The following is a 25,741-nucleotide window of genomic DNA, read 5'->3' on the forward strand; positions in this document are numbered from 1 at the left end:
AAGCCTAGTAATGCATAGACTTTATCATGTGGCTTAGTGGCATGATGATTATTGTCAGTGCTCCATGGGAATCGATCTCATAGCTTGGTCGAAAAAGCGCACCGCTTATAAGGTAAAGGACTGGGTGAATAGAGCTTTGTAGAAAGTACTGACACCCTCGAAGAAAACATGTCCGTTCATTTCCACAGAGCCACAGATGATAGAAATGCATCGTGCGACACCAATCTCTTGAAGTACCTATCATAGTTGGTTAGATTTATACTAGTATGTAGCGCTGGAGACATTTGATTCATTCCTTACCCATATTCGTTGGAACCACGCTCGCTGTAAAAGCTTCAGGCATATATCATTTTTTGTCTCCTGGCTCCGAGCCGATGACAATTCGTCCTGAAAAATTTCATTTTCTGCTCCAAATTGAGTTTGATCTTCTGCCAGGGCCAGACGACGAATCATTTTAAGCGCTGTTCCGCCGTCCTCTATGGATTCTCCCAGCCAGACAGTGACACAATTAGCTTGCACATATATCGCCCGCATAAGTGGAATTTGTGCGCTCGTCTCATCATCGTCATCCTGATTGATACATAGGGCATCGATCCACAATTTTCTTCTTAGCTGATGGTCTCGGAGGTGCAGCAAGGCTGTATAAAGATTGTAAGAATTATTGCACGAGGTTGATTTTCGCTACCCCAAACATAGGATAAAGCCTCAGAGATGCTTTCTACCATTTTGATTTGGTAGAATAAAGTTGAAAAGCTCGCATTTTATCTGGGCATCATCTTTCTCTGGGAGTAAAAGAATTACTAGGCGGGTGATATTCGGTCCAAGTCGAAGTTGGGAATAATCGGGGAGCATCTCCACCTAAACGATGTGTTTGGCTTCGGAAATATCAATATTGGAATTGATCACTTGAGTATGATAGGTTTCTTCACCCTCGGAAAAAATCATAGGTCGCTTTGGGCCGAAGGAAGAGAGATTTCCAACCTGAAAACACAGGGTTATTCTTTACCCCACTCTCAGCCTGCAGGTAATCGTCAGGCCTTGAACTTCAACCTTGGAAGTTGGCACCGATCGATTGCGCGACAAATACGGAGTCGGGCGCCTAATTATGACCAGTACCAGATCAGTGTTTCTTGATAGCTAATCAAGTATGAGTGAACACTAAAGCGAAAATGGAAGTTGAGAAAAGTCCAAGATCTTACTGTAAATAAACCAAATAGGGAGTACTTCAAGTTTTGCATATGTAAGTCTATCCACTACTCATCTTGGAATACTACCAGCATAATTTACTGTTTACTGACTCGGAGAAGAATTCAAAGCTATAAGAGTCGCATAACTGAACTAAACTAACAAAGTCAAACTATAGCAAAAAGCACAAACAATAACAAAAAATCAATAAGCCAAAAGAAAGTCAAGAAAGCAGAAAATCAGTCAAACAAAGTGTCAAGGACAGAGACGGTCAGTGATCAACTTGCAAGCAAGAGATCAACTTTGAGTTTCAACAGTGGCCGACGAACCCGACCCAGCCTCAGGAGGTGGTCCGACGTCGCGGACTTTCTGATCATTCTCAGAATTTTTAGAATCAATCTTCTTACTCTCCTTGGGACGAGCGGTGACAACCCTAGTCTCTTCTTGGACCTTGGGGTCCATTGTCACCGTCTTATCTCCCAGCCATCTCCAGACGTGAATGAGCTGCCAGAGGTAAGTCTCGTACTGCCAGGGCTGATCGCCAGCAAATTCCGAGGCAAGGAAGACAATCTCGTCGACGGTCAAAGCCGTGTGGTCAACGACAGAGGTGCACATGACATATCCAAGCACGTTGTTGTACTCGTTCTGGGCGAAGACACCACCCTTAGTGAAGTTGTACCGGTAAGTGTACACATCCACGCGAATAATAGCATTGCTGCGAGAGTTAGCGTGAGTGGGAGGATCAAGATGATGGATTGTACTCACTGCTTGATACAGACGAAGAATTTCTTGTCATAGGCCTCACCAGCAGAGGTGTCGGTGAGGAACTCTTCCATTCCGCGCGTGACGACGGTCTTGAAGCCATTGAGAGCGTCCTCCTCAACACCCAACGGCTTTGTGTTGGAACCTCCATACCCAAAGTAGGTGTCAATCGTGGTAGAGAGGTCCTTGCCGTACTATTTGGCAATTAGAATTTGGATTATCATCGATCCTGGGTGAAATAAACTTACCTCCTTACCGCAGTTGACACGGACAGACCTCTCAAAGCGCAATGCACGCTTTCCTGGGACACTGCGCTTGGCTGTGGACGCATTGTCAAGGAACATAGTTGTCAGCTCTGACTCGAAGGTATCAAGTCTAGCATCGGCAAGTTTCATGAGAATGTCCAGCTGCTCGCGGACCTTGGCACCGTCCGGATCCTGAGCCTCCTTCTCGATGAGAGAACTGAGGTTGGCACCCATTTTGGCAATAAGAGATGTTTGAGATAAGTTGAAAACTTGAGTCTGAAGATGAGATGATGATGAAGAAAAGACCTGGTCCTGGTCATCCTTTTATAGACATCGCTGTTGCTTCTTGCTCGACCTTCAAAATCTCAGCAACGTCTGTAAGGCATTCAGCGCGGTGGATGATGCCGATGTAGAATCCTTGTGAATGGCCAATTCCCTAGCCTCCCTCTCTTGAGGTTTCAAAATGAGACGAAAAGTACGTCCTTTCCAGATTTGGGTCAACTCCGAAGCGATTTTGGAAGTTGAGAAGTCACGCGAACGTTCAGCTCAGCCTCTTCAAGAAATTCGACCTCCAAAAGGGGAATGGATGAGCCCAGAATAAGAAAATATAGACTACATTGAGCGCGAACATGAAGGGATTTGGTTCGAATAAGCTGAGAATTCCAAGAATTCCATATTCTGCGAGAAAGCAGTTCTTAGCGACTGGTGCGGAGCAGGGAAACGGGAGCTAGTGGCGTTCGAGCGTAGTTCATGGAGCCTGATGGAGCCTGATGGAGGTGACAGTTCTTCAGGATTCCCGGCGCTAATGTATGTAGGAACGGCGAGCACCGTAGCGAACCTCTGTAGCCACTATCACATTCACCACGCTAGTGAGTTGATATGTCGGGGTATCAGATGACGCCTACGTAATGAGGACACGAACAGTCATCCAGGACATTTTTGGCGATTGATCGTCCACGTCCTTTCCGGGATTAGTTCCGACTCGCAGGCTCGCAGCAAACTCATATTTGGGCATTCTATAATGCCTACGGGGTTTGCACCACATCAGTAAGATGCCCATGGATTTTCCAACTTCGGCAAGAAAATCCATGTTGATCTTTCCAGATGTCCAGACTCGGTTCGAGGCTAACAATCTTATTTTTAGTTTTGGGCGTTGATTCTATCAAACATTAATGCGTGCACTTGGAGGCGCTATGCATCCGCAAGGCTGCATACGTGCAGTGCAGTATACCAAGTTGAGCCCTCCAATAGCATGATAATCCTCTGTCGCTCATTTTCATGATTTTTTACCTCGACAATAGTCGCTGGCAGATGGTGACCGAACATCTATACCCCGGTTTTCTACTAAATTGGTATCTCCGGGGGTCCTCAGTGTCGAACTCGGAATCTGCGCTCGTATGTTCTAGGCCATCTTAGGACCATGCCATTCTGATTCGGAGAATCCCGATCTAGTCTCACAGGCACAGCCTGTATCTCAGCTGACGAATTCCCACTAACCTCATCGCCGAGAGCAATAAGGTCTCCGATTGGACTCTTCATCGACTCGCCCTTCCAGATGCAAAAGAAGTAACCTGTTGCGGACACTGATATAACGCTAGAAACAAGACCCTTGGTTCAATTATCGGTGAACTCCGTCGACATATTCATCCTCTGGTAAAGTTGGCATGAAAGGAACCCGCAGGATTCACGAATCGGTCAGACGAGGCTTGAGATATTGTGTAACTCCCTTTTCTCTCGGTGATCTGAGTGTATCTTTTTTAGTGGCTTGCGTATGTGAAGCATTGGATAGAAATTCAATTTGTAATCCTCATACTAGTAGAGTTGCAGGTGGACTGTGAAATGAAAGGAAATTGGATTGTCATGATAGCCGGACGACCGGATACTTTGTATTGCTACCTGTTGTAGTACTAGGTGATAGGGCTAACGTTAATCTTCCAAGGTTTTTGAATTCAAGCCATGCTGCTACTGTGCACATGGGGACAGCTTCATTTTGATTCCACACAGACCTGATTCATTAGAATCAATAACGAGAGGTTCTCAATTGAGAAATTGCTTCAGATAAGGTCCATCGAGTAGTAACATCTTCAGTTAAATGATCTGCAACCATGTTAAGAGCTCTCGCAAACGTGCAATCTCCAGCCGCTGATGCTATTTCCTTTAGAATCTTCCCATAGGTCCAAATGTCATTCAATTGCCGAGTTTGAAATGGGAGATCAAATGGTGTTATCTCATCATGTATCTCTGGAGCTTGCCATCCATGCGTAATTCCACCGATCCCGCTAATGTCAATAAGAATCGCATTCCCATCTTTGTCTAAAACGATATTCGATGGCTTCAAGTCCATATGGGTTTTCCCTGCGCGATGAATAGTATCCAACGCACTCCCAATTTGGATAGCCCAGTCCTCCCAGCTGATATTGTTGAATTGTTGTTCTTTCAGGACGTGTTTCAAGGATCCGCCGCTATAGAACTCCAACAAAATACCACTGATGACCATCTCAGGCCGTTGACTACCTTTCTGGCAGGTTGCGTATGGATTGGTGAGCACTGCGACACCAACAGACTGGACTATGCCTCTTGCCCCTCTGAACTGTTCAAGGTTCTCTAGTTCTTGTTTTATGACATCCGTATCTTGCGGGTCGTAAAAAGGGCGATCGATTATCTTCAGAACATATGGCATCCTGTCACCTCTGTGGAAAACGCGAAACACTCCAGCCGATATCTCAATCTCTTGTATCAATTCAGAGATTTCGACAGCTCGAAATGACGGGAATTGAGCGGGTAATAGATATCTCACTCTCAAAGGATCCTCACGAATGTAATATTTCATATCTCCGATGACTCTTGGCTGATTGGTAACTCCTGGCTTCAGACACAGATTTGCAGTGTCAGTTGTCTCTGGGTCATTCAAAATAAGTTCAGAGACAGTATCATCCAGAAGCACCAGCGATTGGAAATCGATCATCGTGACAAGGTCTTGCACTTCATTGCGTCGTTCACGTTTGGACTTGAGTTGTCTTGGCCAGATTTTGTGAGAAGACCATGGGATTGCGCCGTGTAATGTGATTTTGATCCACCACTTTTTGTCATGAATACGGTAGATCACTGTCTGGGAGCGATTGTAAGGCTCAGGCTTGCATTGAACTTGGAAATCACTGTCTTCACAGTAAGCCTTGAATTCGAGCTCAGGGAGCACGGGTAAATCTTTTGCAGGTGGCATTCTGTCGTGTTGTCTTTGATGGGCGAGGAATAGTTTCGTGTTTTCAAATGTTTGGATCGCAGAGTTGCTCATGGAGTCATGGGTGAAGGGTAAAGGAGGAAGTTCTCGTTTTAGACCAAGTGAATCCCTTTACCCCCGTGACACTTACACTGTTGTTTGCTATTTGTTTCATAGTGCTATTAACACTGGCATAAATATTAGCTCTTCAAATCCTACCTACTCTTATTGACTATGTTGGAAACTTGAAGTAAATAGTGGACATGACCCAGCGTCAGTGACGTAGCGGAGTTCAAAACAAAAAAGAAAAAAACATTCGCACATTAATGATTCAGCTTCAGCATCGACTTCAACTTCAAGTTGAACTCCCTCAAATACTCACCCACCATGACAATCCTTCAATTCCTCCGAAAAGCCCGTCAAATACACCTTCAATTCCTCTCAGGATCCCTCACTGAATCCCCAATCTACGTCCTGGGTAATCCCTCCGCAGACCTCGATTCAATCATCTCCGCCATAATCTACTCCTACTGCGCCAACAACCACCTCCCAAGCAAGACACCACGCCCTCATATTCCTCTCCTGAATCTCCCCAAAATTCCATCTGGCCCAGACCTATACCGCCTCCGACCCGAATTCGTCACAGCGCTCTGGCTCTCCACACCCTTCCCCGCACTAAGACCCGATGAACAGTTTGAGGATTCGGCCGAGTCTGCAGGGAACTTGCTACGCGACCATATAATCACGGTAGCTGATTTCGCCCAATCACTACACGATCTAAAGCCACCAAGAAAGCATATCGAAGCAGACACTGTATTGGTGGATTGGAATGCATTACCCGAACGCCTCCCCGGAGGTGCAGGAGCAGAGGGGAAGGGGTCCCTGGGTGGCGTCTTATCAGAAGTAACCTTTCATGCGGTGGGCTGCATAGACCATCACGTCGACGAACGCTTCATGCCTGACAAGGAAAAACTACCTTTCAGCCAGCCGATTATAATCCAGCCTGGACCGGGGTCATGTTCCTCGCTTATTACGAATGAGATGCGCGAGCGTGGACTTTGGGGTTCGGGCTCGGATTCTGCTAGCGTGGACGCGTCATCGGAGATGGCGCAGGCGGCGAAGTTGGCCCTTGCGGCTATACTTATTGATACTTCGAATTTGCAGGCTGAGGGGAAGGTTACACAGGTAGACGTACGCGCTGTTGAGTTCCTGCAGGCACAGGTTGCGGCGGTCGGAGGTGAAGAAGGGTCTACATGGGATATGGAGAAATTCTATGAGCAAGTTCTCTGGGCGAAACAGAATAGTCTGGATCGGTTAACCCTGTCTGAGGTCTTGGGGAGGGATTATAAGGAGTGGACTGAGACGGCGCAGTCTTCGGGGACGAGCATGACGATTGGATTTTGTTCGTCTGTTAAGCCGATTCGTTGGATTCTTCGCAAGGCTGGTGGATCTCAGGCATTTTTGGATGGAATACAGGAGTTTGCGTCTTCGGAGGGGAGACATCTGGACGCGGTGGTTGTAATGACTTCCTTTACTTCCAAGAATGGCGAGTTCGCTCGTGAGCTCTTTGTTAGTACCGTGGAGGAGCAGAGTCCGGTCATCGATGGGATTAAATCATTTGTTGAGAATTCCGCGTCTCAGCTGGATTTGGTCACATGGTCTACCTTGGATGGTGAATCTGTGGATATCCCTGATGAGGAGATACGATCTACCTTGGATGGAGATGAGGGTATTTGGAGGCGATTATGGATCCAGAAGAATACCAAAGCGAGCAGAAAACAAGTAGCACCGCTTATGCGAGATGCTCTATCCAAGCTTTGATTTCAAGCTGGAGGGATACTCGATATATTACGACTGACATGCTAGAGCGAGGCCTACTACTAGGCAGGGCGCGTATTACACAGATCTACTAAATACTATGAATATACAGAATGGCAAGTTTGTGTACAATATTTTAATTGTTATTGAAATCTGCTCAAGAAAACGCACATTAATCAAACGCCAAACCATAGACATGGAAACATTAACTGTGCCAAAGAAAATGTAGACGCAATATATGCAATGTTCCAACATGGCCTGATGCAAATGCTAGGAGTGAAAAGGAAATGAAACAGCAAAGGCCCCAACAAATATGCAGACAAAATCAAGAAATGGCCACATCGACTATTTCTAATAAGCAAAACAAGAGATAAGGACAAACATCAGACACATTCCCATTCACAAAAGACACACCAGCGTGCTACTCGATCAGCCAGGACGAGACCACGCCAGGTACCGCGCTCGCCAATCTTGATCACAGTCTCCCATACACTGCCTTCAGCTGCGCCATCTCGGATAGAGTCAGATGGATTTTCAGGAGAGATCATGTGGTCAGCCTTGCGACTGAGACGCATGATCTTTCCGGAAGGAGACTGGATTGCCAGCTTAGCCGGCTTCTCTCGGCCACTGGCAGAACGAGTCGACGAGATGGCAGAGGTCGATGCAGAGAATTCATTCGAAGCACTGGACACAGTCGAGGCTCCTGCAGTACTTGACACCATGCTCAAGGCACTGGAAGGTCGATTGAAAACCGAGGGAGAGGCACGACCCTGGATGGGAAAGTCGTCCTTGCCCGCAGACTGTGGCGATGAAGGGTGTTGGCGAACAGCGAAAACAAACGTGTTATTGACAGCCAACCGCGAGCACTGAGGTTGCATAATGTAAAGATCATGGCGCTGGGCATGTGGCGTAGGATGGCGGAGGACAAAATCGTACGGCGGGTTCTCTCCAGTGTGTAGTATTGGCAGAGCCAATGCTAGCGGGTGTGGAATGTCTTTACTTGTGTGCATCAGACCCTTCTTGCCAGCATAAATCTTCAACACACCCTGTCCTTCATCTCCGGGTAGAACAGCCTTGACAGTAATTCGCTTCTGACCACCGACCCAGTCTGGCTGAACCAGAGCGCGTTTACGCAAAATATCACCACTCTCAAAGTAATCACCATCTGCGTCGCAGGCAAATGCTGGGGCTTCTACCTCGGCAGCACACTCGACATCTGGAGGAACGACGAGACAAATTTGCATACACTCGAGTCCATCAATTCGGATCAAGCTCGTATCATAGTCAGGAAACTGAGTGTTCAGCTTGAAATATTGTGGACACACTGTCGGGAGAGCGAGAAGAACATCTGGTGACACAGGAGGGCAGATGTGTTGTTCTTCAGGATAAAGTGGAACATGTGTATAGCAAATCTCAAGAGGGCGTGCAAGGAAGTACCAGCTTTCTGCAGTAGACGAATTGTTGGTGACAAATTTAGTTCTTTGAGGGCTTGTGGGATTCGCCAATGCACAATCCATGACGCGCCATTCCCCATCAACGAGCACCGAATTCCACCAGTGATTGGGACGAGACAAGCTTTCTAGATCCAAAGTATCTCCCGGGCTTTTCAGGAAGCCGTGAATGACTTCAGAGTGAAGTCCGACCGCAGCACACATATCATTGACGAGGATGGCAATCTCCTGGGGACTACCCCGTTTGGCATGAAGAACCCTCTTCATATCTACCTCAAGCCCATCGAGGGGTTCCTCCCAAGCGATCTTTTCGCTGACCCAGGTGAAGATAGCTCGAAGGCGTTGGACATCGCTCTTGTAAGGCCGGCAAATATAGCCTTGAGCCAGAGTCGTTGGGTTGGTCATTGGTGGAACACTGTTTATGAATCGGGCGCTCTTGTCAACCAAGGTCAAATTACCGGCATTGAAATTGGCAGGTTCGCTGATTGGCAGTCCATCAATACTCTCATCGCCCTCCGCTGTATCGTAGAGCTCCTCAACAGCATAGATGACCGGATGATCCATCATCTGGCATCGTTCGGCTCGCTCGATCCTCTCATTTCGACTGGGGGATGATGCTCGGTTGACATCGCGACGTACTTGAACCCAGTCAATAGCACTGGTATTGACTTCAGTGTCACGGTTCGTATCGCGGTTCGAATGAGACGTGAGCAGAGGTGATACAACATCCATCACCCTGTTACCTTTGGTAGGTGACTGAGAGCCACCGTGGATACTGCTTCGAGCACTCGCGGCGCCTGTTTTGGCGGACTCAAAAATCTTCTTGAAGAACCCCTGTTTCTTGCTCTTTGGGGTGGAGAGTCCGCCGAATACACCACCTGAATCACCGACGTCGTTATCGTTAGATGACCATGGAATAGCAGATGAGGCCCCTTGTCGTGATGTATTATGACTGGAATGGTATGAAACTCCTGTCATGGGAGATTCAGGCCTGTCCATATGGCCTGCGTCGCTAAATCCACGAGACCTAAAGGTATCCATGGCTGTGTTTGGTCTCTCATATGCACCATTTCGTCGGGCATAACTCCCTGCACTGGTCGCACTAAAACCGCCGGCGGACACCCCACTCATAAAGCTTTGACTTGTCTTATCAGTGCTCGATGTTACATTGGTGCCAACACTCTGCACGCCCGTAGAAGATGTGGCACTTGATTTATTCGTAAATGTGCGGTTCAGTTTATCAATTCGAAGATCTTGTCCAGAGCGGCGGCTTTTGAGATGGGGATACTGGGCTGGAATTGAATTGTGACGCGGATGATATGTAGCAGCATGCTTTGGAGGTGGTGGAGGTGGCTGATCATCACCTCCAGCTTCATTCTCATCGGTCGGTCGATTTTGATCTTCCAATTGACGAAGTCGACTCTCCATCCTTTGAACATAGTTGTTCAATTGAGGCGGGCCATCCATATAGTGATCGTGAGAATAAACGCTGTTCCGGTGGACCAACTCACCACGAGCTGGCTGTTTATAACCATCGAAACCTAAGGAAGTTAAGGGGCGGCGTCTTCGTGCAGGCGGTGTTTTATCCTCCATGTTATCAAACTCATCGCCCGACCAGGGATTGTTAAATGCTGGCGCGGGTGAACGCGTTGATCCTGGATGTGGTGATGGGGAAGGAGGATCGCGCGGCAAGCCCATGTCTTCCAAAGATGTCATCACATCCTCCATTGCATCTCGCAGAGGAGAGGGTGTATTTCCGTTGATATCCGATTGTGCGGAACGGGTGGACATTGCCCCCGGTGATGGAGTGCGGGAGAAAATGACATAGCGATCGTTCATATTCAAAGGAGTGGGTGAGCGCGATGGTCGAGGTGCATGAGTCGCAGGTTGAGGTGAAGGTAGGAAGCCCTGCTGTTGCGGTGGTGGCATAGGTGGCTGAGGTGAATGCGATCTCGGACGGCCGAGGGCTACGCGATGTGGCGGAGGCGGAGGAGGAGGAGAGTCGGCTTGATCTTGTATATCCATGCCAGAGTAATCATGTGGCATCGGAGAAAGAGGCTGATATGGGAGTGGGGAAGGCAGGCGATGCTGTGGGGGTTCAGGATGATACATGGGCGATACAGAGCGATTTGGCATTGGAGAAACAGATCGCTGTGGAATTGGGGAGTGAGAACGATGGTGCATTGGAGAAGGAGCACGCTGGTGCATTGGAGAAGGAGCACGCTGGTTCATTGGAGAAGGGGCGCGATGGTACATCGGAGAAGGGGCTCGGTGAGGCATTGGAAAGGGCTCACGATGCATCGGGATATCTTCTGGACGATATATCGGGGAAACTGCACGATGAGGCATTGGAGAAACCTGGCGATGGTGCATTTGAGGATCATCATAGTACATTGGTGACACTGGCCGGTGCTGCACAGTCGAAGGGGAATGATAAGGCATAGGTGAGCTGCCACGATGAGGCAATTGCGATGCTGTACGGTACGGCTGGGGAGAAGGCTGGCGTTGAGGTTGCGGACTTTGGTGGTATAATCGAGAGTTCTCCCGGGCCATGGGAGATTCCCGAGGCACAGGAGATTCCCTGGGCAGAGGGGAGACGTCTCTTGAGGAGGGAAGCGACGAGGATATGCTGCCGCGAGCCATCATATGCGAGGGCGATCGTTCAGGCTCCACGGATGTACGAGGTGAGACACCACGCGACGAGGACGGTCGGGATGCGGAGGAGGGACGGGATGAAACCGATCCTTGGTTTTTAACTGCAGATGCATGTGTACGCAAAGGCTTCACACTCTGGGGCGTACCACCAATACCTCGAGGGGGAGTTTGTGGAATTGAGCTGGTGACCGGAGTATTCGATCTGCTCCGGGCCAGGTTCGAAGCGGGAGACAGGGCTTCTTTGTGAGCTTGGAACGGCTTCCGGAATACTGTCTTCTGTTTTTTGGGAGCAGAAGTGGGATTATGGATTGGCGACGAGCCTGCTTGAACCATAGGACTCGTGTCTCGACTCACGGGCACGAAGTCCTCGCTCATCAGTTCCACGAAGTTAGATGGGAACAGTCCAACCGCCCGCTTGTCACGACGCAGACGACCCATCCACCATTGTCCGTCGCCAGCATTGAGACATTCAATCAAGTCGCCTTCCACAAATCCCAGATCTCGATTTGTCTCTCCTCCCCAAGAATAAACCGCGCGGCACCAGCATGGGAACCGCGATGGCAGGTGAGGCGCATTGGGTACCATCGCGATCGGAGATGTCGTGTTGCGGGCGCGGTGTAAAAATCGACAGTAGACGTAGGAGAGGTATGTTCAGAATGGGTGAGCTAAGCACGGATCAGATAGTGTCGCCGAGCAAGATGACAACTCGGTGTTTGGAATGCCGGTGATCTTATTGGGGACCAAGCCAGCTTGAGGTTGGAGGGAGGGGCGGAAAGGGTACACGAAGCCACAAAAGGTGCGACAACTCAGGCAAGCAACATAGTGGCAGAAATTGGAGGAAAAAGAAATGTAAAGTTTTGGAGAAATATCCAGCCTGGGGGACCAGGGTTTGAACAAGGCTGGAGGCAGAGGAAAGGGAAAGTAGTTCAGACGGTGAGACCCGAGAGCTTGTTGTTCAATGTTTACGGTGGTGACCCAATTTGGACTAGGGAAAGTCCGGCTTATCGATAAGCTTAATGCACGGTTCACCTCGGGTTGCTAGTCACTTGCTGTGTTTACATCGTTTGCAATGTTTACACTGTTTACACTATTGACATTTCTGATTATTAAGATCTTATTTTTCATCTTTCATCTATTGGAATCATCGAGAACACTTCTGGAGAAGCACCTTGTTCAACATTGAACTATATAACTCCCGTTTCATGGTTTTGAAAGCCTTATCCGATTTGGATCCGTGGTTGTCACTACGAACCAAGGGCCCTGGCAACAACCCGCCTCCCCACTATTAAGGGTTGGGCGCGATACAGTATCCCCACCTTGGCGCTAGGACGAAGTCAGATCTATAGATTCAGGGTCGATTCCATGATCAACTTCAAGTTCAAAGTACTACTGTAGTATGGTCGAACATTTTCTTCGATGTTACCCATCTCTCTGATGGCTTGTACTCGTCACCTAGATACCATGAATCCATCCATGGGAATGTCAACGCTCGAAGATCTTCTGCTCAAAAGGGTGGTGAATGACAGTTTTTCGTTATCGAATCGAGTAAGATGTACAGAGTACGTCAAATTGAGCAGTATCGGTGCAATGAACTTTGGATTAGAACTGATCTAGACTTTCAGTCTCAATATTCCATTGCTAGGTAGAATTTCAATCACCTCCGTGGGTGACAAATTTCTCCCCCGGATTTGGTGGAAGCGGGACCATGACTCCCCCTGAACATCTAAGTGATCAAGACCGGGATGAAATTGAGAACCTAAATGTTCCTCCCATCGATTTCTGAGTAATTGAGCAGATCAATTGATTCCCCTATGCGTCCAATTCCAAACCGTGGCAGGTCCAAGTGCTCACATTCCGATACAAGCTCAGGAATGACCAGCCACACATAAACAGTCCACCCTACGGGCTAGTTGACAAGTATCCCTGCAAGTCCCTGTCAATTACTTTTCTAGTTCGTGACTACTGACCATCCAGATGTCTATTCAGTATGAACATATGTGGTACTACTAGTATAATGGCTCCGTTCAGGTTCCAAGACTCAAATATTCCGAATGCCATTAGCATTTCGGGCCGGTTCGATCCGGTCTCCTATATTAAAAACAGAAGAGATATGGAACACCTTCTCCCAGCCACCCGAGCATTCCACTAAAACATGAGAACCTTCATGATCAATGGCATCCTTTCTGCCTATATGAATTGCCGGAAAGGAAGAGACGGACTCTTAAACTCGAGTCTGTGGCGTTTTTTGAAATATGCAAACACTGTATTCTTAGATGACAGGGGAATTGAGAGGAGAGCTCTGGTCGGAAAAGAGTCCCCTGGTATGCTGTACAAACACAATCTCTCACACTATTAATTGAACATGTTGCTCCAGGGATACTGCAATTTTGTAGATCTCATGTCCCCACTTCTTGTCATAGGAGAATTTCTGACCATTCTTGTCGTGGCAGAAGTTAAAAAAAACTTTAAGAGTTAGAATTGCTCATCAATTTTTCTCACAGCTGTCTTAGCGAGTAACGGCAGTGGTTCTCCAAGATGGCACCATTGAAGACGTTGCTTGCATTCGCGGGCTGTGGCCTAGCACCTTTAGCATGGGCTAAGGTTGTTCAGTTTGAATTAGACCTTACATGGCAAAAGGGTGCCCCAGACGGAAATGTTCGAGAAATGGTCTTCATGAATGACCAATTCCCTGGGCCAGAGCTAAGATTGGATCAAGGTGACGATGTGGAGGTACAACTCCCCAATTGATGTCCGGTATCATGAACTGTTGTACCCGAGTGCTAACTTGAGGCAGATCACTGTGCATAACAACCTTCCCTTCAATACATCTGTCCACTTTCATGGAATTGAGCAGCAGGGAACACCATGGTCTGATGGAGTACCGGGTTTAACCCAAAAGCCTATTCAGCCAGGGCATTCATGGATTTATCGGTGGAAGGCCACACAGTATGGAACCTATTGGTATCATGCTCATGGTCGTTCGGAAGTGATGGATGGCCTTTATGGCCCCATCTGGATCAAGTAAGTCGTTAATTTAAGATATTGCAGTTGAGATTCACGATACTGACAGAGAAAAGTCCCACGCCAGAGACACCCCAGCCTTTCCACCTCATCTCGAACAACCCCGCAGATATTGAAGCCATGCAAAAGGCAGAGCAGGATCCTCAGCTGATTATCTTGTCGGATTGGGACCATCTAACATTTGAAGAATATGATAAAATACAGCTGGACAGTCATCTGGACGTTTTGTACGTTTTGTTCTCGACTTTTGATGCGGAGCCTTACTAATTACATCAATAGCTGCATGGACAGTGTTCTTATCAATGGTCGTGGAGCTGTTTATTGTCCAGGAGGCGAAAACATCTCCAGTGTCGAACTCGATTATCTCAAAGTCGCAATGGACTACACACCATTGACTGATAAAGGGTAAATTTACAAGATACCCCTCCCTGTGCTTGTTTTACCAGATTTTAACTGACTCTTCACAGATGTTTACCCAATATTTACAATGTACAGGGCAGTTTCCCGCCCAATGATGAGACAAAAATCCCTCAGGGGGGTTAACTGGGGCTGCAAGCCGACAACTGGAAACCATGAAATTATTGAAGTTGATGGCAATGCTGGCTGGGTGAGCTTAAAATTCATCAGTGCGGCCGCAATCAAGGCCCTCATCTTCTCAATTGACGAACACCCGATGTATGTTTACGAGGTCGATGGCAGCTATGTGGAGCCCTTGCTTGTCAATAGCGCGGCTATCTTCAATGGAGAGCGTTATGCTGTCATGGTGAAGCTTGACAAGCCTTGGAAGGACTACACCATTCGAGTCCCGGATACTCAGGGCGACCAGGTCATTTCAGGTTTTGCGACCATGCGTTACAAGGGCTCCTCAAACCAACAGCCATCTCAACCTTATGTCGACTATGGTGGTAGGAACACATCTGCTTCCGTTGTCGCTCTCAACCCACGAGATATCCACCCTTACCCGCCTGTCACCATCCCTGCCAGTGCGGACCAGCTGATTAACCTCACAATCGGCCGTTCGGGGTCCCCTTACACCTTTACCACATCCGGTGGCACCTTATGGAACATGATGGCTAACCTCGATGATCCCATTCTTTATGATCTTGACGCAAAGAACAACCTGTCTCCCCAGCTCACTTTCGAAACTAAAAATGGCACTTGGGTTGATCTCCTCCTCCAGTTGGGTCACTTTCCCAACACCCCAGATATCACTCCTTCCCACGTTATGCACAAGCACGGAAACAAGGGGTTTGTTCTGGGCGTTGGACCTGGATTCTTTGAGTGGTCAAGTACGGAAGAGGCGGTCGCTGCCCATCCTGAGTATTTTGAGCTGAACAATCCTATGATGCGAGACACATTTGTTACTAATGGGCAATCCGGTCAAACTTGGATAATTGTACGCTATCAAGTTGTCAACCCAGGTCCATTCCTCTTGCACTGTCATATTGAGACACACATGGCCAACGGAATGGCTGTTGCTCTGCTTGATGGAGTTGACGCATGGCCCCAAGTTCCGGCAGGCGAGGACCAGAGTCCAAACCCTTCCCCAGTCACTTCGCAGAGTTACGCTCCAGCTCCGAGCAGTAGCTCCAACGTTAGATCTTCCTCAACTCCTAAGGTCCGGCCTTCCCCTTCGAGCACACCGCCGACTTCAGCCGCTGCACAGCTGTCCACGCCCACAGGGAAGCCATTCTCATTTACTTCGTCACCTAAGCCATCTTATACTCCATCTTCATCAATTCCTCTCGTATACAGTCCCAGCTCTCAGTCATCTACCTCCAGCACTCCTCCTTTTGTGCCAACTTCCCGACCGTACACACCGAGCTCTCAGCCTACTTCTGCTCAGCCCTCTGCACAGACTCCTAATCCGCTCATTGAACCTCCCTCTCCTTCATGGCTAGCAAGACTTGCTAAGATGGGTCACAATGCTTTGGCAAAGGAATTACTGCAGAATACCGAAGAATCTGAGGAGCGTCACAGGCCGTTTCCTCAAGAGGTAACTCTAATCGAGGAGAAGGCAATTGATGAAAAATGGGCTCAGCCCCCCTCAGTCATCAGGAGCCGCCGGAAAACACCGGAACCGGAGTTGATAGACTCCCCGTCACGGACTTGACCTTGTACCGACATACATGTAATAATTTACTTTTTTGCACTATATTAGCCTTTTCATTGATTTCTAATAAATTTGATATCAAAATTTTATCTGATTTAATTCTCTGTGTTCTTCAGGATCAATATTCACTGGCATTTTCAATTTGGGTAAGAATTCCAAGTTCAAGTTCAAGTTGTAATGATCAACCGCATTTATCATGATCCAGATTGATCTACACATGCGCAGGCGGTCCGTTGCGAGCCACTTTAGTTGACGATCAGTGCACATGTGTAGATCAATTGCGCCTCTGACGGAATATTCGAGCGTTTTAGTATCATTATGGGAACTTTAGTACTATAATCGTCTTTCAGACTCGGATTCGTGATGCGAAGCGTAACGTTCCAGTTCCATAATTGAAATTCAGGGTGACAGCTGTCACTGGTGGAGATAGAATCCACACGGAACCACTTTGGCTTCTTTTGGAAAGCTGAAGCTCAATCAGATCGTCACAGATCCATCCAATGAATTACCAGTGGCTTAAGTTATATTCTAATATTACCTAGTAGATATTAATTCGATTTTTCAAGAAATGGCAATATCCACGCACTGGCACTTCATAAGAGGATGTCAAGCCTGGGCTACTACTAGTAGTAGCACATGTAGGTATATGTGGGCAATAACCTTCGAATTAATAGCACTGAGTAATCCGAGTCCTTCAATGTTGGATGATGTACGTTGTATGTGGAAATGGCTTTAACTTTTTTCAACTCAAGGTCTCCAGGGCTATGTAGTAGTACATACAGTGCTATTAGGTAGACCCGATATCTCAAGGGCTGCACATGTGGATACTAATTGCACACTGGCACATCAATGTTCACACAGACCAACTTTGACCCTGATACATATATGGACCCTGAGACGCTGAGTCGGAGCATCCAAACTTGAATGGTCCAAGGTTCAAACACGAGTAAAAGAATTCAATGGTCAATGTGAAATTCCAGTGAGCACTCTCGACTTCAAATGTTCACATGTACATCCTGCCACTGGCAGTACCCAGGTGGTCAACTCGAAGTCATGACGTATTCAAGTTGGGTGATATAGCTGCATCATGCTCTGAAAAGATCTGCATAGAATTACTAATTTTGAAAATGAACTTCAAGTTAAAGCCACAAGTGCTGTTTTGGGGTATTGTTACATTCCGGGCTTGGAAGGCAGGTTTTGGGGTTTCCGAACCTCAAAGAAGCACAAACCTTGGAATATGTTTTCGCGGATTGGTCTGAACATTCAACTTGAACTACTTGATGGTATTAGCTATAACTCGAACTAGTACCCCTGAATGCAATCATTTGAAACGAGGTCAGAGCATTCTTCCCAGTTTAATATTCTCCTCTACTTCCAAGTTTTTTTTGTCGGTTCTGCAGGTACATGACTAGGGACCAAAGGTACATAGGGCATGACTATCACGTGATCATATAGAATCGAGTGTAACATTCCGAACGCAGCGACGATGAGTCTTTATTGTAACTATATGCGAGCTTTAACTCAATCGAGTCATTTAAATGTTGAATTCAATGCAAATTATTGGCTCATACATTATGGGTATTTTGCTTGAACCCCCACATCTGCCACTTGTTTCCCGCAAACAGCACTCCAAGCCCTGTACTTGTTATTGGGTCATGGGCACCTTTCTTATTTCGGAAGGGGAAAAGGGTCCAGGGTCATACCTAGGACCCAAGGAACCATATAAACTATGATTATTAAGTCCATTAAGGAATTGCCAAGGCAGCAAAGTAAAATTATATACTTTCTATCCAAAAAATAGAATGATCGGGATTTGGATCACAGTAACGGTCCCATTTTTAGCTTACCTAGATCATGGGCTCGTTCAATCGGAGTGTTACCGAACCAATACTGATGTGAATCAAGTGGATAAGATGTGGGTGTCTTGATATCACCCTTTCTGTCCCACTTTCACTCCTTTTTACCAGGAAACAGGGAACCAGCCCTGTGTTTCCCGATTTATTTTGCATAACTAAGAGTTCAATGATGAATGATGTCTTTTGACCCAGTCTAGCCCCACAATAGGTAGCGAAATTGTAGTTACATGTATAAAGTATGATACCCATCGATTCGCGCAGCACTCTGTGCTATTTTTTCTCTTTTTCTCTCAGCAAAGTTTCGGAACCCTTGGCTGGCATCGGGTTTGAGTATGAAGGGCCCCAGTCGTGTGTATCTCTTCGGAGATCAGACAGCGGATTTTGACTCGGGACTTCGTCGCCTGCTGCAAGCCAAGAATGATTCACTTTTGATAGCTTTCTTCCAGAAGTGCTACCATGCGTTGCGCAGGGAGATCAGCCAGCTTCCGCCATCAGAGCGGGAGATGTTTCCTCGTTTCACGAGCATCGTTGATCTCCTGGCAAGATACCGCGAGCATGGACCCAATGCAGCCTTGGAAAGCGCATTGACGACAATTTATCAGTTGGGATGCTTTATTCAGTAAGATCCTATAGATATAATGTCTGAAATATGAGAACTGACTTGATGAATTAGCTACTTTGGTGATCTTGGGCATGCTTATCCATCTGGGTCTGAGAGCTGTATTGTTGGTCTCTGCACCGGGCAGCTTGCTGCAGCGGCTGTGAGCTCTTCGAAAACGGTTGGTGAGCTCATGGCAGCCGGTGTTGAGACTGTTGTTGTGGCTCTCAGACTGGGGATGTGTGTCTTCAGAGTACGGGAACTGGTAGAAGGAAGTGGATCATCTTCACCTAGCTGGTCTGTCTTGGTTTTGGGTATTCGGGAGCAGGAAGCATTGCAGCTGATTGTAACCCTTGGCCAAGCTAATGTGAGTAGTTTGCCTGAAATTAGGCATCATAATAGTGACAGAGGAAAGCTAATATTTAATAGGCTGTTCCTCGGGTTTCTCTGCCATATGTCAGTGCTATCAGTCAGAATGGTGTGACGATCAGTGGTCCGCCCACCTCTCTGGACCAGTTCATTGAGAAGGCCCTTTCCAAGGAGAACAAGCCCACCAGAGTTCCCATTCATGGTCCTTACCATGCACCTCATCTTTATGATGCAAGGGATATCAACAGGATCATGGAATCATGGTCCCAGGACTTTGAGAGCTACATCCCGCAGATTCCTATCATCTCTAGCAGCACTGGAAAACAGGTCGAGACCGAGAACCTGGAGGAGCTGTTGAGAATCTCCCTTGACGAGATTCTCTTGCAACAGCTTGGTTGGGACAAGGTTGTTGATTCCTGCTCCACCATACTCAGATTGACGGAGGGACCGTGTACTCTGCTGCCAATTGCAAGCACCGCAACACAAAGCCTGCACTCGGCATTAAAGAAGTCTGGAATCTCTAACATTGAGCTCAATTGCGCAATCGGTGATGTGAAGAAGGATGCGAAAGGTGCTAATCGTACTGGCCGCGCGGAGCAGTCCAAAATCGCCATTATCGGTCTTTCCGGACGCTTTCCGGAAGCTCCCGACACTGAAGCCTTCTGGGATCTTTTGTACAAAGGACTCGATGTGCACCGAGAGGTGCCTGCGGACCGTTGGGATGTGAAAGCCCACGTTGATATGGAGGGAAACACACGAAACACCAGCAAAGTACAATATGGTTGCTGGATCAAGGAGCCTGGTCTTTTCGATCCTCGATTCTTCAACATGTCACCTCGTGAAGCCCTACAAGCTGATCCCGCCCAGCGAATGGCTTTGCTTACCGCTTATGAAGCCTTCGAGATGGCTGGATTTATTCCGGACAGCACCCCATCAACCCAGAAGAACCGCGTTGGTGTATTCTATGGAATGACTAGTGATGATTACCGTGAAATCAACAGTGGTCAGGATATCGACACTTACTTCATTCCGGGAGGCAACCGTGCATTCACCCCTGGTCGCATCAACTATTACTTCAAATTTAGCGGACCGAGTGTTAGTGTTGATACTGCATGCTCCTCAAGTCTTGCAGCTATTCATGTGGCCTGCAACTCTCTCTGGAGAAATGACTGTGATTCTGCAGTGGCTGGTGGTGTAAACGTCCTCACCAACCCTGACAACCACGCTGGTCTTGACCGTGGTCACTTCCTTTCGCGAACTGGAAACTGCAACACGTTTGATGATGGAGCCGATGGTTATTGCAGAGCTGATGGTATTGGATCGGTGGTCCTGAAAAGGCTTGAGGACGCACAAGCTGATAATGACCCTATTTATGGTATTATCAACGGCGCATACACCAATCACTCTGCAGAGGCTGTTTCTATCACACGACCCCTTGCAGGTGCCCAGTCCTTTATCTTTGATAAGTTGCTTAACGAGGCCGATGTGAATCCCAAGGATGTTAGCTACATTGAGATGCACGGAACTGGTACCCAGGCAGGTGACGCCGTCGAGATGCAGTCTGTGTTGGACGTTTTCGCGCCTGATTATCGCCGAGGCCCAACTCAGTCGCTTCATCTTGGCTCTACAAAGTCCAACATTGGTCACGGAGAGTCAGCCTCTGGAGTCTCTGCTTTGATCAAGGTCTTGGTTATGATGCAGAAAAACATGATTCCTCCTCACTGTGGTATTAAGACAAAGATCAACCATAACTTCCCCAAGGACCTCCAACAACGAAATGTACATATCGCTCTGGAGCCCACTCCTTGGAACCGTCCTGCTGGTGGCAAACGTACTACCTTTGTCAACAACTTTTCTGCGGCAGGTGGCAACACTGCACTTCTAGTGGAAGATGCTCCGATTTCAGAGCGCAATGGCGAGGACACGCGATCTGTACACACTGTGACAATTTCCGCGAGATCGCAATCTTCTTTGAAGAACAATGCTGCAGCCCTTGTCCAGTATATTGACACTAACAAGAATTTGTTCAATGTAAACGAGAATAAACTTCTTGCCGATCTTGCATACACAACCACAGCCAGACGTCTTCATCATCCCTTCCGTGTTAGCGCTACAGGATCCACCTTCGAAGAGATTCGAAATGGTCTGAACGCGAGTGCTAACCGGGAAAGCATCACTCCCGTCCCTGCTACCACACCCGGTGCTGGATTCCTCTTCACCGGCCAAGGTGCTCAGTACACCGGCATGGGAAGCCAGCTCTTCGAGCACAACTCACAGTTCCGGACCCACATAGAGCATCTGGATCGCATTGCTCAAAGCTTTGGATTCCCCTCTGTAGTGCCTCTGGTTGATGGAAGTGTTCCAGTGGAAGAGCTCAGCCCTGTTGTGACTCAGCTGGGAACCACCTGCATTCAAATGGCCTTGACAAAGTTCTGGATTTCTCTTGGTGTGACTCCCGCCTTTGTGCTTGGTCACAGCTTGGGCGAGTATGCCGCCTTGAATGCTGCTGGTATCTTGACCACAAGTGACACTATCTACCTTGTTGGTCGCCGAGCTCAGCTCCTTATGGAGAAATGCCAAATGGGAACTCATGCTATGCTTGCCGTCAAGTCCTCAGTGGCCCAAGTTAAGCAATATCTTGATGATGGCTCAGCAGAGGTTGCTTGTATCAATGCACCGGGTGAAACTGTCATCAGCGGCGCCAACGATAACATCGACAAATTTGCCGATACTTTGGCAAATGAGGGCTTCAAAGCTACCAAGCTTAAGGTGCCATTCGCTTTCCACTCAAGCCAAGTTGATCCCATTCTCCAGAGCCTTGGAGACATTGCCAAGGGTGTCATTTTCCACGAGCCAACCATTCCATTTGTCTCTGCTCTGCTTGGTGATGTCGTCAAGGGATCTAACACTGATGTCCTTGGTCCGAGCTACCTTACTCGTCATTGTCGCGAAAATGTCAATTTCCTTGCTGCTCTGGAGGCAATCCGCCACGCGAAGTTGATGACTGATAAGACTGTCTGGGTTGAGATTGGATCACACCCAGTGTGCTCCGGAATGGTCAAGTCTACATTTGGACCCCAAGCCCTGACAGTGACATCTTTGCGTCGCCAGGAAGATACTTGGAAGGTACTTTCGACAAGTCTTGCATCTCTGTACATGGCTGGTATGGATATTCGCTGGAAGGAATATCACCAAGACTTTGCTCCCATGCGCGAGGTACTCAACCTCCCTGCCTATAAGTGGGATCTCAAGAATTACTGGATTCCCTACACCAACAACTTCTGTCTGTTGAAAGGTGCACCTGCAGAGCCTGTCAAAGAAGCCGCTCCTGTGACTACTTTCTTGACAACATCAGCTCAAAAGGTCCTCGAAACCACCGGTGACAAGAACACGGCGACTGTCACTATCGAAAACGATATCGATGACCCCGAGCTGAACCGTGTCATCCAGGGCCACAAGGTTAATGGGGCCGCTTTGTGTCCATCCTCTCTCTACGCAGACATTGCTCAAACCTTGGGCGAGTTCCTTGTTGAAAAATACAAGCCTGAGTTAAAGGATCGCGGCTTCGACGTTTGCGATGTGGTCGTTCCGAAGCCTCTTATTGCCAAGGGTGGAAAACAGCTGTTCCGAGTCTCAGCAACTGCTAACTGGGCCGAGGAGAAGGTGCAGGTCCAAGTTTGGTCAGTTACAAACGAGGGCAAAAAGATTCTTGATCACGCTTCCTGCACCATCAAGTTCTTTGACACCAAGGCTGCCGAGGCTGAATGGAAGCGGTACACCTACCTCATCAAGCGAAGCATCGAGCATCTGCAAGAAAGCACAGAATCTGGTGACGCCCATCTTATGAAGCGGGGCATGATCTACAAACTTTTCAGTTCTCTGGTTGATTATGACGAGAACTATAAGTCTATTCGGGAGGTCATTCTGGACAGTGAGCAACATGAAGCCACCGCATTGGTTAAATTTGCTGCTCCTCCCGGAAACTTCCATCGCAACCCCTTTTGGATTGATAGCATTGGACATCTTTCTGGTTTTATCATGAATGCAAGCGATGGAATTGACTCAAAGAACCAAGTCTTTGTCAACCACGGATGGGACTCAATGCGTTGTTTGGGCAAGTTTGATCCCAATGTTACATACCGAACCTATGTTCGGATGCAGCCTTGGAAGGACTCAATCTATGCTGGAGACGTGTATCTCTTTGATGGAGATAATATCGTTGCCGTGTACGGCGGAGTCAAGGTATGTCACTCTAGCAACATAATGCAAATGGAAACGATAACTAACATGCGAAACACAGTTCCAAGCCTTGTCACGAAAGATTCTTGATATGGCACTTCCTCCAGCTGGTTCTAAGCCTGCTCCCGCCGCTAAGGCCAGACCATCACCGATTGATACCAAGAAGGCTCAAGCACCTCTTCCCAAGAAGGTATCTCGTCCCGTGGCTTCTCCCAAGTCCCCCGGAACTGGTATGATCACAAAGGCTCTGAGCATCCTGGCAGAGGAGGTTGGCATGTCATCATCCGAGATGACAGACGACCTGAACTTTGCAGACTATGGAGTTGATTCTCTTCTTTCATTGACTGTTACCGGTCGTTACCGTGAGGAAATGAGCCTTGACCTGGATTCCAATGTCTTTGTCGACCAACCCACAATCAAAGACTTCAAGCAGTTGCTGATTTCAATGAGCCCCGCCGAGAGTAGCAGTGATGGATCTAGCAGTGATGACAACATCTCATCTGCCGCATCTTCGACTGACATCTCAACTCCAAACTCCAGTGGTCTTCCGACGCCGACCAACGAGAAGAGCATGGTCCTCGAGCAGAATGACAGCATGCAGCAAATTTGCGAGATTCTTGCTGAGGAGATTGGCGTTGAGCCAGAGGAACTACAGGAAGACGTTAACCTAGGCGAAATGGGACTTGACTCATTGATGTCTTTGACTGTTCTCGGTAAGATCCGCGAGACGTTGGATCTTGATCTCCCGGGTGAATTCTTTATTGAGAACCAAACTGTCAATGAAATCGAGGTTGCTCTTGACCTGAAGCCAAAGGCCCCTGCTGCCGAGCCCATCCGACTTCCCGAGCAAATCTCAGTGTCGATTCCCAAGGCTATTCCCAGCTCAGCAATCCAGCACCCTCCAGCGACTTCTATCCTGCTGCAAGGAAACCCGAAGACTGCTACACAGAAGCTCTTCCTTTTCCCTGATGGCTCTGGATCTGCTACTTCCTACGCCACTATCCCTGGTGTCTCACCGGATGTCTGCGTCTACGGTCTTAACTGCCCTTACATGCGGACCCCAGAGAACCTGAAGTTCAGCCTTGATGAGTTAACATATCCCTACGTTGCTGAGATCCGTCGCCGCCAACCCAAGGGTCCTTACAACTTTGGCGGATGGTCCGCCGGTGGTATCTGTGCTTATGACGCCGCACGCCACCTAATCTTCGAGGAAGGTGAGAGTGTCGAGCGTCTATTTCTCCTTGATTCACCCTTCCCCATTGGTCTGGAGAAGCTCCCTCGTCGTCTCTACCGCTTCTTTGATTCGATTGGTCTTTTCGGAGAGGGCAAGGCACCTCCACCAAAGTGGTTACTCCCTCACTTCCTTGCTTTTATCGATTCCCTGGACGCATATAAGGCTTCTCCATTCCCCTTCGAGGACAGCAAGCTTGCAGACAAAATCCCCAAGACCTTCATGGTCTGGGCTAAGGACGGTGTCTGTAACAAGCCCAATGATCCTCGTCCCGCCCCCGCTGAGGATGGCAGCCCTGATCCCCGAGAGATGCTGTGGCTGCTGAACAACCGCACAAACCTCGGTCCTAATGGTTGGGATACTCTTGTTGGTCCCAAGAATGTCGGTGGTATTACCATCATGGAGGGTGCTAACCACTTTACCATGACTCGTGGTGAAAAGTCGAAGGAGCTGGCTGCATTCATTGCTGGCGCTATGAATTCGTAAACGCAAAGCAATCTTGTTACTTTGATTTTGACAGAGTTTCTTTTTATTTTGCACGAGATTGTCTGGAGTTGACTTTTGTTTTTGGTCTGTATTTGCTTCTTTGCGATTTACTATGTTGGTTGTCTATTCTTTCTTTTCTACCATTCTATACATAGTAATTTTGTGATCTAACCCACTCTTGGGCTTACTAGTTAATTGGAAACAGATACCTTGGGAAATCGGTCTTCTCTCACACATAACTACTTCTGCTCAGGTGGGAATTAGGAGTGCAACAGCTGAAATTCAGATTTCTGGCATACAGAATGAATGTAACCTGAATGCAATGCAACAAGACGCCATGATGGCTGAAACGGTAAAAATTGAACGAAAGGTAGCAAGAGCGAACACTTCAGTGGTCGAGAGTGTTGCAATAAAAACATGATCCGCGTGCTTAATGGGTATTATTTCTCTTGTAAACGTCATAGACTGGTGCTTGGGGAAACTAAGAAATGCAGG

At 47.8% G+C, this 25,741-nt stretch overlaps 7 protein-coding genes across 7 annotated transcripts; 3 read left to right on the forward strand and 4 right to left on the reverse strand.

The window, feature by feature from the left end:
• Positions 1-105: 105 nt before the first annotated feature.
• Positions 106-725, reverse strand: N7483_000925 (HET domain-containing protein; the record flags this gene model as incomplete). Its single annotated transcript, XM_057084363.1, has 3 exons — positions 106-237; positions 301-638; positions 668-725. 3 exons carry the CDS (start codon positions 723-725, stop codon positions 106-108), a joined length of 528 nt encoding a protein of 175 aa, XP_056950512.1.
• Positions 726-1,482: 757 nt separating this feature from the next.
• Positions 1,483-2,426, reverse strand: N7483_000926 (uncharacterized protein; the record flags this gene model as incomplete). Its single annotated transcript, XM_057084364.1, has 3 exons — positions 1,483-1,900; positions 1,951-2,141; positions 2,196-2,426. The coding sequence occupies 3 exons, from the start codon at positions 2,424-2,426 to the stop codon at positions 1,483-1,485; spliced, it is 840 nt and encodes a 279-aa protein (XP_056950513.1).
• A 1,786-nt stretch (positions 2,427-4,212) lies between these two features.
• N7483_000927 (protein kinase domain-containing protein) lies at positions 4,213-5,412 on the reverse strand (the record flags this gene model as incomplete). Its single annotated transcript, XM_057084365.1, has 1 exon — positions 4,213-5,412. One exon carries the CDS (start codon positions 5,410-5,412, stop codon positions 4,213-4,215), a length of 1,200 nt encoding a protein of 399 aa, XP_056950514.1.
• Positions 5,413-5,796: 384 nt separating this feature from the next.
• N7483_000928 (putative exopolyphosphatase) lies at positions 5,797-7,230 on the forward strand (the record flags this gene model as incomplete). Its single annotated transcript, XM_057084366.1, has 1 exon — positions 5,797-7,230. One exon carries the CDS (start codon positions 5,797-5,799, stop codon positions 7,228-7,230), a length of 1,434 nt encoding a protein of 477 aa, XP_056950515.1.
• A 380-nt stretch (positions 7,231-7,610) lies between these two features.
• N7483_000929 (putative SH3 domain protein (Cyk3)) lies at positions 7,611-11,918 on the reverse strand (the record flags this gene model as incomplete). Its single annotated transcript, XM_057084367.1, has 1 exon — positions 7,611-11,918. The coding sequence occupies one exon, from the start codon at positions 11,916-11,918 to the stop codon at positions 7,611-7,613; it is 4,308 nt and encodes a 1,435-aa protein (XP_056950516.1).
• Positions 11,919-13,868: 1,950 nt separating this feature from the next.
• On the forward strand, positions 13,869-16,467 carry N7483_000930 (multicopper oxidase; the record flags this gene model as incomplete). The annotated part of the gene is made up of 6 exons (XM_057084368.1): positions 13,869-14,063; positions 14,128-14,354; positions 14,411-14,581; positions 14,634-14,759; positions 14,822-14,892; positions 14,942-16,467. 6 exons carry the CDS (start codon positions 13,869-13,871, stop codon positions 16,465-16,467), a joined length of 2,316 nt encoding a protein of 771 aa, XP_056950517.1.
• Positions 16,468-18,655: 2,188 nt separating this feature from the next.
• Positions 18,656-25,246, forward strand: pksP (polyketide synthase alb1; the record flags this gene model as incomplete). The annotated part of the gene is made up of 4 exons (XM_057084369.1): positions 18,656-18,942; positions 18,997-19,288; positions 19,351-23,532; positions 23,591-25,246. 4 exons carry the CDS (start codon positions 18,656-18,658, stop codon positions 25,244-25,246), a joined length of 6,417 nt encoding a protein of 2,138 aa, XP_056950518.1.
• Between the last annotated feature and the right edge of the window lie 495 nt (positions 25,247-25,741).

Source organism: Penicillium malachiteum, assembly GCF_028827825.1.
Source record: "Penicillium malachiteum strain IBT 17515 chromosome Unknown utg000001l:1.0-8184562.0:1.0-8186909.0, whole genome shotgun sequence".
NCBI lineage: Eukaryota > Fungi > Ascomycota > Eurotiomycetes > Eurotiales > Aspergillaceae > Penicillium > Penicillium malachiteum.